Source organism: Salvia miltiorrhiza, chromosome 5 (genome assembly GCF_028751815.1).
Source record: "Salvia miltiorrhiza cultivar Shanhuang (shh) chromosome 5, IMPLAD_Smil_shh, whole genome shotgun sequence".
NCBI lineage: Eukaryota > Viridiplantae > Streptophyta > Magnoliopsida > Lamiales > Lamiaceae > Salvia > Salvia miltiorrhiza.
The window spans coordinates 56,200,802-56,217,020 of record NC_080391.1 but is presented as its reverse complement, the minus strand read 5'-3'; the positions used below and the strand labels follow the sequence as shown (position 1 = coordinate 56,217,020).

Here is a 16,219-nt window from a genome sequence, read left to right as displayed (position 1 = left end):
TCCTGGAGAGGAGGCCGACGGAAGCGCCAGCCGTGGAAAGTCGCCGCAGCGACGCTGGCGTCGGTGGCCGATGCGTTGAGGGCAAGACTAACTATTTGCCACAACGCAAGACCAACTATGCGCCAACGATTCTCTTGCAGTATTATGAAGCGGAAAGAGTCAAGCCAAGCACTGAGGCAAATCAATGACGCCAAGAACACGGCCATCACCAAAAGGCCTCTAACATCTTTATCTTTATCTTTATATATAAAGAACAAAGTAAATGTAATTTTATTCAAGTACAAGGATATAATTGAAATTGGAAAAAAAAATTGCATAATACATGCCACTTAAAACTACCGAAAAATGATTCTAAAAAAAAAACTACCGAAAAATGTCAATTCAAAAAAGAACCAAAAAAACTACCAACCTTTTTTTGGTGAAAAAACTGCCACGTTTAATTGTAATATTGTCATGAAGTTTAAATTTTCCATTTCTTCTCTTTTTTCTCATTAAAATGATAAAGCATATCTTTCTCATTTTCATGAAATTATATTTTGAATAAAATATGTAATATATATCTTGAACTAAAGGTCATGAAATGACCTTTAATTTGATATATAATACTACATGTAAAAATAAATTTAAAATTAGCAAGTTGTGATAATTTAAAATTTTAGTAACATATTAAAAATTTATATTTTAAGAAGTGATCTTTTCCTTAAAATGAGGACCCATATTTCAACTTTTTTAATTTTCCTTTTTCTTAATTCTAATATTTTAAACTTTCAAATTATATATTTATATTAAAAATAAATTATTAATATTATTTTATGTAATTATTATAAAATAATATCATATTATATATTACAGTTTATTTTAAGAAACACTAACTCAATAATCTTATCTAGCTAATTGAAAATTAAATTATTTCTAAAATTATAAATTACAATCAATGTACATATACTTTCTCAAATTTGTGAAATTTATAGACAAATTTTTATCGTTCAATTTTATATTTAAATTTTGAGCTATTTTTCTCTAACAAAAAATGACAACGCCGTATCTTAGCGCCGAATTATCCACATTAAGATTCAAGCATTCAAAGTCAGCTTTAATTTGAAAAAAATGAAAAACATGTTAAAAATTGAATAAGTTTAAAGTTGATCAATAGCAGCAAAAGACGACTTATTAATTATCAATAATCACACCTCGACAACGTAACTCAAAAATCAGATTCACATTGATCAGTATTAATTTAATTTATTGCTAGTTATGGCAAGTCGTTTTATGATTCACAAGCCAACATTTTCACTTCATTAAACATACCACGATTTATGTCCGATCTTAATGGGAACATATCATAGACTTTATGTGATATCAATATGGAATTTCTCTCTAAAACATATCATATGGAAATCAATAAAGTTTTTCAATTTCTCGACATAATAAAAATTTGAATTGATATTTTAATCATAACCAATTGTGACAGAAACTAGTTGAAAAATATGAGGAAAATGAATTTCGTGGAAAAAAATTAGAAGATCATTAAGTTTGCGGATAAAATTAAAAAATACTTACAGCTCTTATATTTACATGCAAAAATTTGTGTTAATTATAGGATTGATTTGTAAGTGCAAGATGAAGATAAATTAAATCTTGAACAACTACTCCTCAATGAAAGCTAGATGTTAGATTTGGAATTGAGGATCGAGCAAATCATATTTTGATCTTTATGTTTTTCTCTCTTTATTTATTTTTACTATGTAACTCAAAATATCCATCTAGTTTAACGAAATAGTAATAGTAAATAATTGTGAAAATATCAATAATTTTATGAATAAGAATGTTGGTAATGGTATGGGGTTCGAATCTTGAAGAACGAAAATTTTCAACATATTAAATAAATACTATCTGTTCATTAGTTATATTGATTTATTAGTAGAATTTATTGATTTGTTCATTTTCTCATTTTTCACAAAAAAATAAAATTTGGAATAGAACTTAATCGTATATATGTTATATATATAGATGAAATATAAAAAATAATAGAAGATCCCGTGTGACTCGTGATTGTAAAAATTAAATAAATCGTGTAAGTTTGTATACAAATAATTTGTGGTTTAAATTAAGGATCCTATTTTCCAGCTCTGGTAGCCTTTTGACTGCATCAGTAGTTTTCCACTTAATTCACACAGACATAAATCAAAATGGTATCACACAAATTTAATATCATTTCCACTAAAATTACCCAAAACTAACGCCTTAAAAAAGAAAAGTACTTTTGTATTAAACCCTCTCCATATATAATCATTAAGATTTTATCTTTTATTTTCACTATTTTTGGAATATCACACAACTTAACCCAAATCGCCCAAACTTCCCTTCTTCCACTATAAAAAACTACCATTTCCAACCAAAAACCGACCCCCTAACTTTCTCACTCCTCTCCCTCTCTCTCTCTAGAAATATGCACTCCTCCGCCGCACCTCCCCTTCTCTGCCGCCTCGGCCTCCTCCTCCTCCTTCAATCTCTTCCACCTCTCAATGTAAGCCCTAATAAACATCTCATTGCTATCATTACATATTCACGTTATTTTTTTTTGTCAAAAATAAATAAATTTATGAAGATTATACGCTGAAGGAATCGAATGTGGGACCTTTCATCCTGAGATATTAATCACTTTACACGCACGGTGGAGTACTAGACTAGACGTAACACTAGCACTCCCAATCAATAGGTTGGATATTCGAGTCATCAAGTGAAAAATAGAGAATTATTATTGATTCTATTTTAAAAGGAAGAAGTCCAATACTTTTAATGTTTATTTTTATTGATTAAAAAAATATTTATTTTTATTTTTATTTGTACTTAGGAAAATTTAATTTTAATTCCCGAGAATTAAGTTTTATCACACATATTTTCATTCATGCATATTATTACGTGGTAAAATTAAGCTCAACCACTGTGTGTACTACGCGAAATGCAGGTGGCGACCGCCGCCGCCGCTGCCGCCGGAGAAAACCCGTTCACTCCGAAGAGCTACGTGATCCGTTATTGGAAAAACCACATCTCCAACGACCTGCCGAAGCCCTCCTTCTTGCTCGACAAGGCGTCGCCGCTCACCGCGGCGGAGTTCGCCGCCTTCTCCAAGCTCGCCGGCGACCCGATCTCCCTCTCCGCCCGCCTCCGGGACTTCTGCCTCCGAGCAAACCTCTTCTGCTTCCCCGATTCCCCGCCGCCGTCGGTGCAAAAATACTCCGACAACGTCAACTTCACCTCCTACGTCGGCATGAACTTTACCAACTACGGCGGCGACAGAATCGGCAGCGCCGACTCCTTCGTGAGCTACTCCGACGAGACGAACCTCGCCACCGACAACTTCCGCCGTTACGGCCGCGACTCCGCCGCCCACACGGAGGCGTTCGCCAGCTACGGCACCGACGTCAACCGGCCGGATCACAGCTTCGCCGGCTACGGCGGCGGCGCCACCGGCGGCGGAGGGAAATTCACCAATTATCAGGCGGACGTCAACATGCCGAGCCTCCGATTCACGGCGTATTCCGACAGCGGCAACGGCCGCGCGCAGGCATTCGCCGAATACAGCAAAAATGCCAACTCCGGCAGCGAGGGTTTCACCAGCTACGGGAAAAACGGCAACGGCGCCGCTAATGAATTCCGCAATTACGGCAAGAATGCAAACGTGATGGCGTCGGAATTTGAGAATTACGGCCGGACCGGCAACGGCGGGAGGGACGAGTTCGCCTCGTACGGCCACGACGGCAATCAGCCGGAAAATAATTTCAATAGTTACGGCAACGGCGGGAACGGCGGCGGCGAGAGCTTCACGAGCTACCGGAACGAGTCGAATGTAGGGGTCGACGATTTCCGATCCTACGGCAAGAAATCCAACGCCGCCGAGGCCGATTTCAAGCTCTACGGACGCTCCGGCGGAAGCACCAGCTTCGCCGGCTACGGCAAAGACGCGTCGTCGCAAAAAACCAACTTCAAAGTCTATGGTGTAAACACGACTTTCAAAACTTATAATAAAGAGGGAGTCGCATTTGCGACATACGCCAATGAAAGTAAGGGTGATGTGGCGGCATCGTTACGTGCGTCGAAGGGCAAAAGGGTAAATAAGCCTGCGGCGATTGAGCCGGGAAAGTTTTTTAGGGAGGAAATGCTGAGGAGCGGAGGGGTCATGCCGATGCCGGACATCCGGGACCAATTTCCCCGGAGATCGTTTCTACCCCGAGCGGTCGTCTCGAAGCTCCCCTTCTCGACCCATGCGGTCGGTAGATTGGAGAACATTTTCCATGCTGGCAACGGGTCCAGCATGGCGAGCATTCTGGTCAATTCATTGAGCGAGTGTGAGCGGGCCCCGAGCTCTGGGGAGACCAAGCGGTGTGTGGGCTCGATCGAGGACATGATTGACTTCTCGGTGTCTGTGTTGGGCCGTAACGTGACGGTCCGGACCACGGAGAACACCCGAGGATCAAATGGTAATATCATGTTGGGGAAGGTTGAAGGGATCAATGGCGGGAAAATAACCAAATCGGTCTCTTGTCATCAAAGCCTCTTCCCTTACTTGCTATACTACTGTCATTCGGTTCCAAAAGTCCGGGTCTACGAAGCGGATATTTTGGATCCGAAATCCAAATTCAAAATCAATCATGGCGTTGCCATTTGTCACATGGATACATCGTCGTGGGATCCGGATCACGGAGCCTTCGTCGCCTTAGGATCCGAACCCGGGAAGATCGAAGTGTGCCATTGGATTTTTGAGAATGACATGACTTGGAATATAGCGGATTGACATGTCTGAAACGGAACCCGTTTTTACAAAACTCAAAACAATTTGTCTCGATGCAGAGGTCTTCACATAAGAATCATGGGATCAAATTGCTGTTTAGATCTAGAGAGATTATAAATTTGAATCTGATCAAAGACAGAGATGAACATATATAGTAAAAGCACATGTTTGTGAAGATACATGGCAATAATTTCATGGTCTTCATAGATCAATGTTTGTACGGTGTAGAAAAGTTTAATTAAACTTGTAATTTTTTTTTAATTATCAAAATGGTTCATAATTGTGAGCAGAGTTTTTAATTTTTTTTTTTATTACTAATTAAATTCACAATTGTTCAACTCATCTAAAAAATTTCAAATTTTTTGTACTTGGAAATTAAGTAGTATATCCATGAAATTGATAAAATGTGACACATTTTAATCTTGTACTGAGAAATGATAATATAAGATTAATAACCACAGAGTAAAAAGAATCGGTTGCTTCATAAAAAAAACCAGAAGCAACTTAGTAACAAAAGCTCTTCAAAAACTCGAGCTCATGCCACCATCCAAGAAAAAAATAAAATAAAATAAAGCATCATATACACATTATTGATGCTTAATTGTAATGAAATCAAGTGTGTGGCAATGCTAAAATATTCGATCACCACACACGAACAAATTGTTCTTGATCTAGCGACGTAGAGCTCTTCTCATTGAAAGCATGAAGAATCCTAATGAGCGACGCCGCTTTCTTGCTCAACCGCGGCGAGCCGTCGGCGATCAACGAGTAGAGCGACACCATCAGCGACGAGTTCTTTACTAAAATTGGAACCACGTCTGTCGCGTCGTTGTTGCATAAAGACAGCAGCAACGACACGCTGTATTCTCGGGCGCTTCTCGAGTTGGAAGAGTTGAGAATCTGCACTGTGATCGGCAGAATCTCGGCACTGACGATGGCCACCGCTCCGTCAACTCGGGTAGCGAGTGCGGCCAACACAGTCAGAGAATCTGCTACGAGATCTTCATTTTCAAAAGATCTCAAAAGATTCGCTAGCAGTGGGACTAGTCCTGCTGCTAGCACCCTCCAGTGGTTCTCAGGGTGCATGAGGAGGCCTAGGATTGCGGCCAGCGCACACTTCTTCCCACGGTCCTCCCCATCCCTGAGGACACCTATGAGGCCCTGGATGGCCCCTGGGGCCCGCCCTATCTTCCTCCGATTATCTTCAACCGAGGAAAGATAGAATAGCGCACTAGCTGCATGCTGGCGCGCTTCCCCAGTCAGACCGTCGTTCAAGATCTCGACTACGAACTCCAATCCCTTATCTTCCACTATGATCTTCTTGCTCCTGGGATGCTTTGACAAGTTAACCAATGCGGCTATCGCGTTACGCTGCAATGCCTGATCGGTTGACCGAATCAGGCCTAGTAGAGACGGGATAGCGTCTGCTTCGACGAAACAAGATCGGTTAAAAGGGCTTGTTTTGGTAAGCAGACGTATCTCGAATGCGGCCTTATTCTGTTCCTCATTCGTCCCTACCACCAGCCTTCTGACCAGGAAGTTAGCGAGCAGAGCCATGGCCTGCTCCGCCGCTACACTTCCTGCATCAACAGACATTGACGACGGTCTCGATTCATCGAATTGGATTCTATTTTCTTGAAATTTTTTGATAATGAGATGCTTCAGTGCAAGATTCGGGACTAAATCCACGCTCATGAGCTTCTCACCGGTCACAGGACAAGTGTGATTGCCCGAACTGAACCATTTGAGAATCGAAGATCGGTCGTACGTGTGACCGGTCGACAAAGTCACCGGTTCGCTCATGATCTCCATGGTGATCGGGCACCTAAAATCGTCGGGGTTCAAAACCTTAACCGACCGATCGTCAGTTTCGCATAGAACCGGCCGGTTCTTTCGCCTCTCGATGCTCGAGAAAATCGTGCATCTACAATAGACCAAGAATGCGATCAGACTGCTGATAAAAGGGACAGCCCTTTTCTCAGCAGTACCGCATTCTTGTCCGAACTCACTCTCCAAACACTTGATCTCGTCGCCGCATTCGCCCCAGCTCCCGATCCTCAAATCCTCGAGCACCCGTCTCAGGTCGGCCGGTTCGGGCGCGATCCCGCGCCCGAAACGGCGCGTGATGCGGAGGACCCTCCTCTTCGCGCGCCGGTCCTCTCTCCGCACTTCGGGATTCGACTCCGCCGCCTGCTTCCGCATGAGCTCCAGCAGCTCGCGCGCCTCGGCGTCGGATTCAGGAGGCGGGAGGACGTCGAGAGCCACCGCGACGGAGTTGAGGAGGAGGCGGAAATGCGAGGAGGCTTCCTCGGATTTGAGCAGCATCCACAGCCTGGCGTCGTCTCTGGCGCAGTCGTGGAGAAGGAACCGAAGCTTCTGGAAGATGAAGTGGAGTTCGGAGAGGCATAGTGAAACCGTGGAGGAATCTTCGAAGCTCGGCCACGTGTCATCTCGGAGCTCTTCGAGGAAGACGAGGAGGGCTTCGATGAGGCGGATCGAATTCGCGGCGTTTTGCTTGTTTGTGAAGAATGTTTTCGATTTGAAGCTGCATATTGAGCGGCTGAGATTGATCAGAGAAGCGAGGAGGGTTGGGAAGGAGACGGATTCGCAGGGACGAATCGCCGGAAAACTCAGAATCCGGCGGCGGAATTCGTCGGAATTTTGGACCATTGACGAAAAAATAGGTAATAAATGAAATCTATGTGAATTCTAAGGCCTTGTGTGTTGTGTTTGCGAAATGAAAAAGAAAAGAAAGAGATGAAGAAAAGTTCGAAACTGATGTGAATATTTGTGTCTTGGGTGTATATATAATTGAGTGTGGGCAAAGGGACACGTGGTGGCATCTGGTGCGTTGATATGATCCATGGGCTGTTGTGAAGACACGTGGCGAGATGAAGTATGGGAGCAATGGCATCTTAAAATGGTGAAGCTTCGAGGAAGTAATCTTGGCGAATAGAAAGTTGACACGTAGCGCGAGTATTATGGGGGGTGCTCGTGTTTGCAGTCGACATGCATTGTTTGACATTAATATGTACTCCCTCCGTCCCACTCCAATAGGCTCAGTTTCCTTTTTGGATTGTCCCACTCCAATAGGCCCAGTTTTCTTTTTAGGTAAAAAAATTGTACTTAATTGGTGTGGACCACACCACTTTACTACCACTTTTCTACTAAAAAGTAAATTTTCTTAATCTCCGTGCCCAAATGAAGTGAGCCTATTGGAGTGGGACGGAGGGAGTACGATTTATTGATTGGAGGCATCATTTTTCTTCATTAGTTAAGTTTATTAACTATTGGAGTGTGGCTTTTTTTAATAATCCAAGATTCTTGAGTAAATTATTTTATGCTCAGATGTTAATTTGACTTCAAATTGCATTTTTCTAACTATTTATCGTCAATTTCACATGTATACTCTATTTTTACAAATTCTTATATACAGTTGCCTGCGCGGGATGAATAATGAAAGTATATTGCCTGCGCGGGATGAATAATGAATTACTCGCATTCTAACACTTTTATTAGAGTATGTGAGTTACACTCCTCGTGCGAAAAGATCACATGAGAGATTTACTTTTCTATTTCTATTTAATAATTCGTATACTGTATAAAAAAAAATAAGTCGCGACCAGTCGGTACAATAAAATAAAAAACTTGAATAACAATGACAATAGGTGGTAAAATAGAAATTTTATGCGGATTTTTAACTATAAATTAGAAGTGTTTTTGTTTCGTGTCGCATATTTATCAGTATAATTATTATTAATTAAATTGATATTATGATAATGATAGTTCACAAAGCTTACAACAGGTATAGTAAAATAGTAAAATACAAACAACCCAAATTCTGAGTTTAACAATAAAATAGGTGATATAATATCTAATCAACACCATCATGACGTTCTAATAAAATTGCTTCGCTTTTTTTATTAAAAAAGAGGGAGCCAATTATGTGTTAACCATAATATTGTTTTTATATTAGAGGTGTTGTGTTCGTGTTACCAACGTGTATTTATTTTTTATTTTTTAACAGCCCTTGGCTTGCATGGAATAAGGTGGATCCATTTTAAAGTTCTACAATAACATGAACATGAAATTAAATTAAATTAAATACAACAATTATGGGCCCAAGTCAACAGAATGAAGTAACATAGAAAGAGTTGTACTCATTATTAGTGCGACTTTTTTTATGATTAATTATTTATTTAAGCCACCTTGATTTCACATATTATTATGGGCTAGGGAGAGAAAGAAAGGCAATGGTATTGGATTGTATTGATATTGGGCCTATTGGGTCGTTGGGAGAAGGCCCAAATATAGTATTTATTTGGGCTCATGAGTTATAGGCCCATTTTTTTATCACCAGATGCAAGTTGGTTGGTTTTGCATGGGAGGCCCAATAGCTTAACTCAATAATAGTTAGGGTAATTATATTCATAGCCCCTATTTTACTCAATATAACCCCTATCTAAAATAATAATAATAAATAATAATATAAATTTACTATTTAACCCTATAGTCTATAGCCCCAAATTAAATACTCTATAATTTATAACTCTAAATAACTTTTAAAAAAAATTAAGTATAATTTTATCAGTCATATAAAATTTTGATGTTCTTCTTTATGGGCTTTGGGCGTATGATATCATAACTGCATTAGCAACTGGAGCAGAGAATCTGTATTAGGTTTTCAGAGCCATTCGTCCATGGTTTTGGGGGCGGTTCACTGCATAAATTTGTAATGTTGTGTCTTTGAATTTGGATTTGGGATTGATTGATTGATACAAAAATTGTTTAATCCGTAAGCATTCTTTGTGAGCAAATCTTCACACCCGCCAAACACTAATCTTTGACTTCTCTGTGCTTGAATCGCCATTTTCCTTTCTCTTGCAGAGCAAAATTATATGAGAAGATGGGTGAGTGGTGGATTTAAAATTTATAAACCAAAGGTTAATTTGATTGCTAGGAAATTTATTCAGACAATTCAAATTGAAATTGAATGAAACGTAACTGGAAAAACGAAATGAAAAGAATAGTGAGAAAGTGGGAAAAGGATTCTTGAATTTTTCTATCTGTTCATGAATCTCAATTTCTTAGGATGAATTAGTTAATGAAGGATGGATGTTGAGCAAAAGGCATATACATACAGATTTGGGGCTACGGAGGTTATAAAGTACTCTAGTATTTTATTTGAAAGTTTGAATTATAGGGTAAAAATGTAAATTTATTATTATTATTTTAAATGAGAGGCTATACTGAGTAAAATGGGGGCTACGTATAAAATTAATATACATCTTAACAGGGCTGTCAAACGAATCGGGCTGGGCCGAGTTGAAAATTCAGACTGTAATTTGCTAGCCCAAGCCGGTCCAAAACACTTTCGCGGACAAAAAATCAGGCCAGGGCCGAATAGTATTCTCCGAGCCAAAAAAATGAGGCCCGACAAGGCCCAAAGTCATGTCGGTCTGTTAGGTTCGGTCGAATCATTTTGACAACTCTGCATAAGATACCTCATTTTTATTATATAACATATTAGATGCATCACTAACTTTATAATTTAGTGTTATTTCGATATTTATGTAGGTGACTAACTGATAGCGCAATTCAATTGATAAATATTTTCCCTCCCATCCATAGTTTGGGGTTCGAATCACTTGTGTGTGTGTTAATTTAAAAAAAGGCATGATATTAATACTTCAAACACCCATGGATCCCATTAAAAGTACACGCCATGAGGTATATAGTATCAAAGTCTTTATGTATTATTTCAATAAAAAAAAACCTCTAGTTGTTGTGACCTTTTGATGGTCAGTGTGTGAATGTTTGAACTCTGTTCTGTTCTGTTCTGCCAGGATTATGCAATTGGATAGTTAACTATTTCAAAGATGACCTTTTATAGTTGTATGTGAGTCAAATCAATGACCAATATCTCAATTAACAACATTTTTTTATCAACAATCATTATTAGCTAGTTAAAATGTCCATCAAAATATCCATATATTTTTTATTTTAGGTTTCTACTGAGCAATAAAGATTTTCTAAAACTTCTTTTATGCATATTAGCAAAAGAATTTTTTAAACTTTTATCTTTTGATACATCTCAAACTTTTTTCAAAATACTTCATTCGTTCCAATTATATAGACTGATTGAATTTTGCACAAGGATTAAGATTATCATTGAAAAAGAAAATTATACAAGTAACTTCTTAATATGCTCATATTTATTATTTGACAATACATTAATACTAGACTTAATCAAATAATTAAATAGAGATATATTTCTAAATAATTTAAAAATGGATTACCTTTTATGAAAATCGAACCATATTCTTTGGGCGCAAAAAATCCGGGCTAGGGCCGAACAATATTCTTCGGGCCCAAAAAATTTGTGGCCCAACAAGGCCCAAAGTCATGTCGGTCTATTGGGTTGGGCCGAACCATTTTTGACAACTCTATGTAACATACCTCATCTTTTGTTACGACTATCACATAAATATATTATCATAGCATATTAGATGCATCACTAATTTTATAGTTTCGTGTTATTTCTGTACTTATGTAGTTGACTAACTGATAGCGCAGTTCAGTTGATAAACATTTTTCCTCCAATTAATAGTTTGAGGTTCGAATCACTTATATATATGTGTGTTAATCTAAAAAAAAGCTAGGGCATGATATTAAAAATAGGGTGGTTTACTAGTTGGAATAATGATTGAATAATTTGAATGACAACCAACCAAATTTTATAAGGTAAATAGAGAAAAATTAAGCAAGACATGAAAGACAAGAATCACTATTTGGATATCTCATGTTCCCCACATTTCCACATGAACATTGTTACTTTAATCAACATTATATAATTTGAGGTAGTCTGCAATTTGCATGCAGATTTTAGAGGATAATTCTAATGTTAAAATCATCTAATGATTCCTCAATCAATATGTCAGAATAATATCTGCCAAATGCATTATAAAATGAGGCGCGCACAAATCCTTTTCCCAAAGGATCAATCAAGAATATTTGACACATGTATAAGTATTCGATTTTGTTTCATCGTATTAGCATTTAAACAAAAATGTCTCAACTTAAGAATAATTACATACAAGTACTCATCATTTCAGAGTTTAGTTATTTATGTCCCGAGAAAAAATTCCGACATCTGAAAACTGACGTGGAATGCCGGAATTTCACATTCTCAACTTACGTGGCATATTTTATTGGCATCGTGAATGTGTCACGTAAGTTGCGGATGTGGAATTCTGACACTCCACGTCAGTATTCAGGTGCCGAAAATTTGTTTTCGGGACACAAATAATCAAAATGTGAAACGATGGGTACTTGTATGCATTTATCCTTAAGTTGAGACATTTTTGTTAAACTGCTAATACGATGGGACAAAATTGAATATTTACCTTTTTCAAAATATTAAAAAATGATGTATTAATTAATAAAAAGTTAATGTTAATTAAAATTTAAAATTTAAATATACTTCATATATTTACGGTCAATTACCAAGTAAAATTATTAGTGTATATAAAAAAACTAAAGAATTACCTCTATTTTTTCTTCTCTATATCACTTTGGCATATTAGAGAAGTGACATGTCCATCTTTACGTAATTATTTGTCGCACTCTCAAATATAAAATTTTGGTAAGGCTTTCTTACACTAAATCAATACATTCAACCATTCTACATTGCATTCAATGAACGCCTTAATAATGCAATGACTATGAAGCATACGCCAAACTTAACCTGAAAATAGCACATAAGGTGTTCGATGAAATGCTAGCCTGAAACCGCGTGAATTTATGTGAATTATTGCACAACAACATTAATAATTGCATCTAATTTTAGGACCAAATTGTTCGAGCTGGGAAACAGTTGCTCCCATAATATTGCCCAACTACAGCTGTTGATTTGAATGGATATTAATGGAAATTAATTAATTAATGTCGCTTACGGCACCTTCTGTTTTACGATTGATTAATTAATTAATGTCGCTTAGAGCACGCTCGATGAGTAAGCCGATGTGGGTGCCTCCTTACTTGAGGCTTACTTGAACCGGGTAGCAACATTGCTACCTCAATTTTTTGCTACCCCATTTTTGAAGACCTCCACTATGGTACTATCCTTTTAACTACCCCATTACTACCTAGCGTAGTGGAAGCGCTAAGTGGATGAGTCTCCCCAATGTGGGGGTGTTTACTCATAAGTGGTCGGTGGTTCCCTGCTCTATTGAGTAAGCTCCGTACTCAATGAATATGGGTGCTCTTAGGGCTTGGTAACTAATGAACTATACTATTATTAATTTAATCTGATTTTGTTATCCATCAAAATTCTAGTTAAATATACTGATGGCATGACTAGTAGTGACTTAATATCAATTATTTGGCTAGTCATGTTAATAGTAGGTTTGGTCGAATTGTAATTGGTAATAAAATCAGATTAAATCAATAATCAATAATCAATAATTATCACGTCAAAATATTAAAAATAAGATTGAATTAATATTTAATACTCTCTTCGTCCACAAAAAATAGTTCATTTTTGTCATTTTGGGACATCCAAAAAAAGTTAGTCCATTTTTATTTTTGGAAACTTTCTATTATATGGTGGGGCCTCTACTCTATTCACGCTAATTTTTAAGTGGGACCCTTCTCTATTCACAATATCACTCAACCATTTTATTAAAATTTGTATCGTCCTTTTTTAGGATTATTTTTTATAGACGACTATTTTTGATAGACGGAAAGAGTAACATTCTACTTCTTTACATAGTAGACGCCCTCTACTTCTATTCAAACTTCAATCTTCTCGGAGTTGTCCGTTGTTCGGCGCGACCATCCATATTTTATGATTATGTAATTAATTATCGCATCTCCAAATACAAAATCTTGACTCCGTCACTGCAAGACGCTTCGTCGCAAAAAAAATCCTCGAGATAATAAAGATGAAGAAAATGTACAAAAACAAAGTCCCATCAAGAAAAAAGGCTGGAAATAGGAGGAATTTTCCAAAAACATGTCATACTCAACTGCACATGTTTGATCTAACTAGTGTCTGAAAATCTAACATCAACAATCAAATGGGATTCTTGGAAGATACAAGCCAGCTTCAAACAACCAATCATAATGTGAGTATTTTTCAATCTCCAACACATATAAATACACCTTAAAAATCCCCAAAACATTTCATTCATTCCATTCTGCTTCATTTTTTCACAATCATGGCAACTTTCCATGATAAGCTCTCCCTCTCAACTCTCATCCTTTTCTGCGTAATTGTTGACGTGTGCTCGCGTGGGCCCGTCTACAAACCGCCAAGTGTCGAGCGCCTAACGGATCGATTCAGCCAATCGACGGTCAATAAAAGCTACGATTTTGCCTTCGGAGCCTCCAATATTCATGTCACGAATAATGGGACCAGCGCTGCTTTAAGTTTGGACAAATCCTCAGGTAACAATTAAGATTAAAATTTGTCAATTTTATTATAAAAATAATAAATATTATTATTATTTGTAGGATCAGGATTGGTGTCGAGAAACAAATACTACTACGGATTTTTCAATGCTGCAATGAAATTGCCTGCCGGTTTTACATCTGGAGTTGTGGTGGCATTTTATGTAAGTATAATGTTAATTACAAACCTAAACCTAATTAAGTTGTGGTGGCATTTTATATGTAAAAATAAAAAATTTACTTTTACTTTTTTTTTTCTTTTTCTTTTTTTAATCTATATCTCTTTTGTAGAACATAGAAGTGATAAATACTCTTTATATTTATGTTTATGTAATTATTAATCGTACCCCAAATACAAAAATATTCTGGCTCCGCCAGGCGCCAGTGGTCTGAACTGAGAATCTTCTAGAAGATTCTAATACGGAATCTTTACATTTTTGCAGCTATCAAATGCAGATGTTTTCCCACACAACCACGACGAGATCGACATCGAGCTGCTCGGACATGAAAAACGAAGGGATTGGGTTTTGCAAACGAACATATACGGCAATGGAAGCGTTCGCAGCGGAAGAGAAGAGAAATTCTATCTTTGGTTCGATCCAACACAAGACTTCCACGACTACTCCATTCTATGGAACAATCACCACATACTGTAAGGGGTTAACGCTCGAGGCCAAAGGTCTAGGGTTCGAGTCCACTGTGGCGCGACCTTTAAATTTCTTTATCTAAATACTGTTAATTTATAAAATAAAAAAAAGGCATGCCCAATTTATTTTATTTTATTTTTAATTATAAAATGACGAGAGAAATTCGCAGCCACTAATATAATTTTTTTTATATTAAAAAAATGCAGGTTTTTAGTGGACAACGTGCCAGTGAGGCAAGTGGCCCACACCGCCGCAATCGGGTCGGCCTACCCGTCCAAGGCGATGTCGGTCTACGCGACTATCTGGGACGGCTCGGAGTGGGCCACGCACGGCGGGAAGTACGCGGTCGACTACAAATACGCACCTTTCATCGCGACGATGCGGGGGATCGAGATGGAGGGTTGCGTTGCTAATTCGAAAAACGCGATGTCGTGCTCGAGAAGCGGCGTCTCGAGCGTGGACCCGGTCGTCGGGGAGCCGTTTTCGAGGCTATCGAGGCAGCAATCGGGCGCGATGGAGTGGGCGAGGAGGAAGCATATGTTCTACTCCTATTGCCAAGATAGGAATAGGTATAAGGTCTTGCCTTCGAAATGCAATGACAATTGATTTTGGTCGCACCAATGACCTCGTGACTGAATGGTTATGAACACGAGTTTCAATAATCATATTTTGTGGTTACGTGTATATTTTTATTGAATTCTTTTTTGTAAAGGGAGAGCTCATTGAATTTTCTTGAACTAGATAGATTTGTTGATGGAGTGACCCCATCATTTCCAATAAATTGAAAAAAAAATATTTTAAAGAATCTCATTTGATCATATAATGTGATTACTTGGAGTTCAATTTGGGCCGATATTTGTTAGGACTAATATTTGGGCCCATAAAGATTGCTGAACATGCACGTAGTATGGCCCATATCCAATGCTCATAAACTATTCAATGAAGGCTAATTTTATTCATAGCTCCATTTACTTAAATTACTTTGATTGTAAAAATTTTATTGGAAAAAGATGGATAAAAAAAATACGAGAATAGTATCTTTTCCTCATTTTCTTATCTTATGTTTATAGAGATGAAAAGATAAGAAAATATTGGAAAATATTTTCACACACCCTATCTACTTAACAATGACCATTTCTTTACCATCAATACTTCAAATAACTTTTTATTAAAAATCTGTCAGTGCGGTGATCAACTATGTATATTAATGGGGGCGGAGGGAGTATATAGGTATAGATTAATCGCAATGAAAGAGTAAAAATAGAAGATGAAGGAAATTGAACTTACTGATGGCAGATGGAATCCAATTGTTTGAGGCATTTTTTGG

At 37.8% G+C, this 16,219-nt stretch overlaps 3 protein-coding genes across 3 annotated transcripts; 2 read left to right on the top strand and 1 right to left on the bottom strand.

Annotated features, from left to right (window-relative positions):
- Positions 1–2,369: 2,369 nt before the first annotated feature.
- On the top strand, positions 2,370–7,574 carry LOC131025286 (polygalacturonase-1 non-catalytic subunit beta-like). The gene is made up of 2 exons (XM_057954993.1): positions 2,370–2,527; positions 2,969–7,574. Exons 1-2 carry the CDS (start codon positions 2,450–2,452, stop codon positions 4,793–4,795), a joined length of 1,905 nt encoding a protein of 634 aa, XP_057810976.1. The 5' UTR covers positions 2,370–2,449; the 3' UTR covers positions 4,796–7,574.
- On the bottom strand, positions 5,180–7,462 carry LOC131025285 (U-box domain-containing protein 19-like). Its single transcript, XM_057954992.1, has one exon. The coding sequence runs from the start codon at positions 7,460–7,462 to the stop codon at positions 5,435–5,437; it is 2,028 nt and encodes a 675-aa protein (XP_057810975.1). The 3' UTR covers positions 5,180–5,434.
- A 6,403-nt stretch (positions 7,575–13,977) lies between the features above and the next one.
- Positions 13,978–15,632, top strand: LOC131025284 (probable xyloglucan endotransglucosylase/hydrolase protein 33). Its single transcript, XM_057954990.1, has 4 exons — positions 13,978–14,242; positions 14,309–14,409; positions 14,689–14,897; positions 15,099–15,632. Exons 1-4 carry the CDS (start codon positions 14,014–14,016, stop codon positions 15,496–15,498), a joined length of 939 nt encoding a protein of 312 aa, XP_057810973.1. The 5' UTR covers positions 13,978–14,013; the 3' UTR covers positions 15,499–15,632.
- The last annotated feature ends 587 nt before the right edge of the window (positions 15,633–16,219 follow it).

What these genes read in the sequence shown, in the direction of transcription:
- LOC131025284 (XM_057954990.1), top strand. Translation starts at nt 14,014, where the DNA reads ATGGCAACTTTCCATGATAAGCTCTCCCTCTCAACTCTCATCCTTTTC. An exon ending in GAGTTGTGGTGGCATTTTAT is followed by an intron (nt 14,410 to 14,688) that starts GTAAGTATAATG and finishes ACATTTTTGCAG; the next exon opens with CTATCAAATGCAGATGTTTT. An exon ending in TGGAACAATCACCACATACT is followed by an intron (nt 14,898 to 15,098) that starts GTAAGGGGTTAA and finishes AAAAAAATGCAG; the next exon opens with GTTTTTAGTGGACAACGTGC.
- LOC131025285 (XM_057954992.1), bottom strand. Translation starts at nt 7,462, where the DNA reads ATGGTCCAAAATTCCGACGAATTCCGCCGCCGGATTCTGAGTTTTCCG.
- LOC131025286 (XM_057954993.1), top strand. Translation starts at nt 2,450, where the DNA reads ATGCACTCCTCCGCCGCACCTCCCCTTCTCTGCCGCCTCGGCCTCCTC. An exon ending in AATCTCTTCCACCTCTCAAT is followed by an intron (nt 2,528 to 2,968) that starts GTAAGCCCTAAT and finishes CGCGAAATGCAG; the next exon opens with GTGGCGACCGCCGCCGCCGC.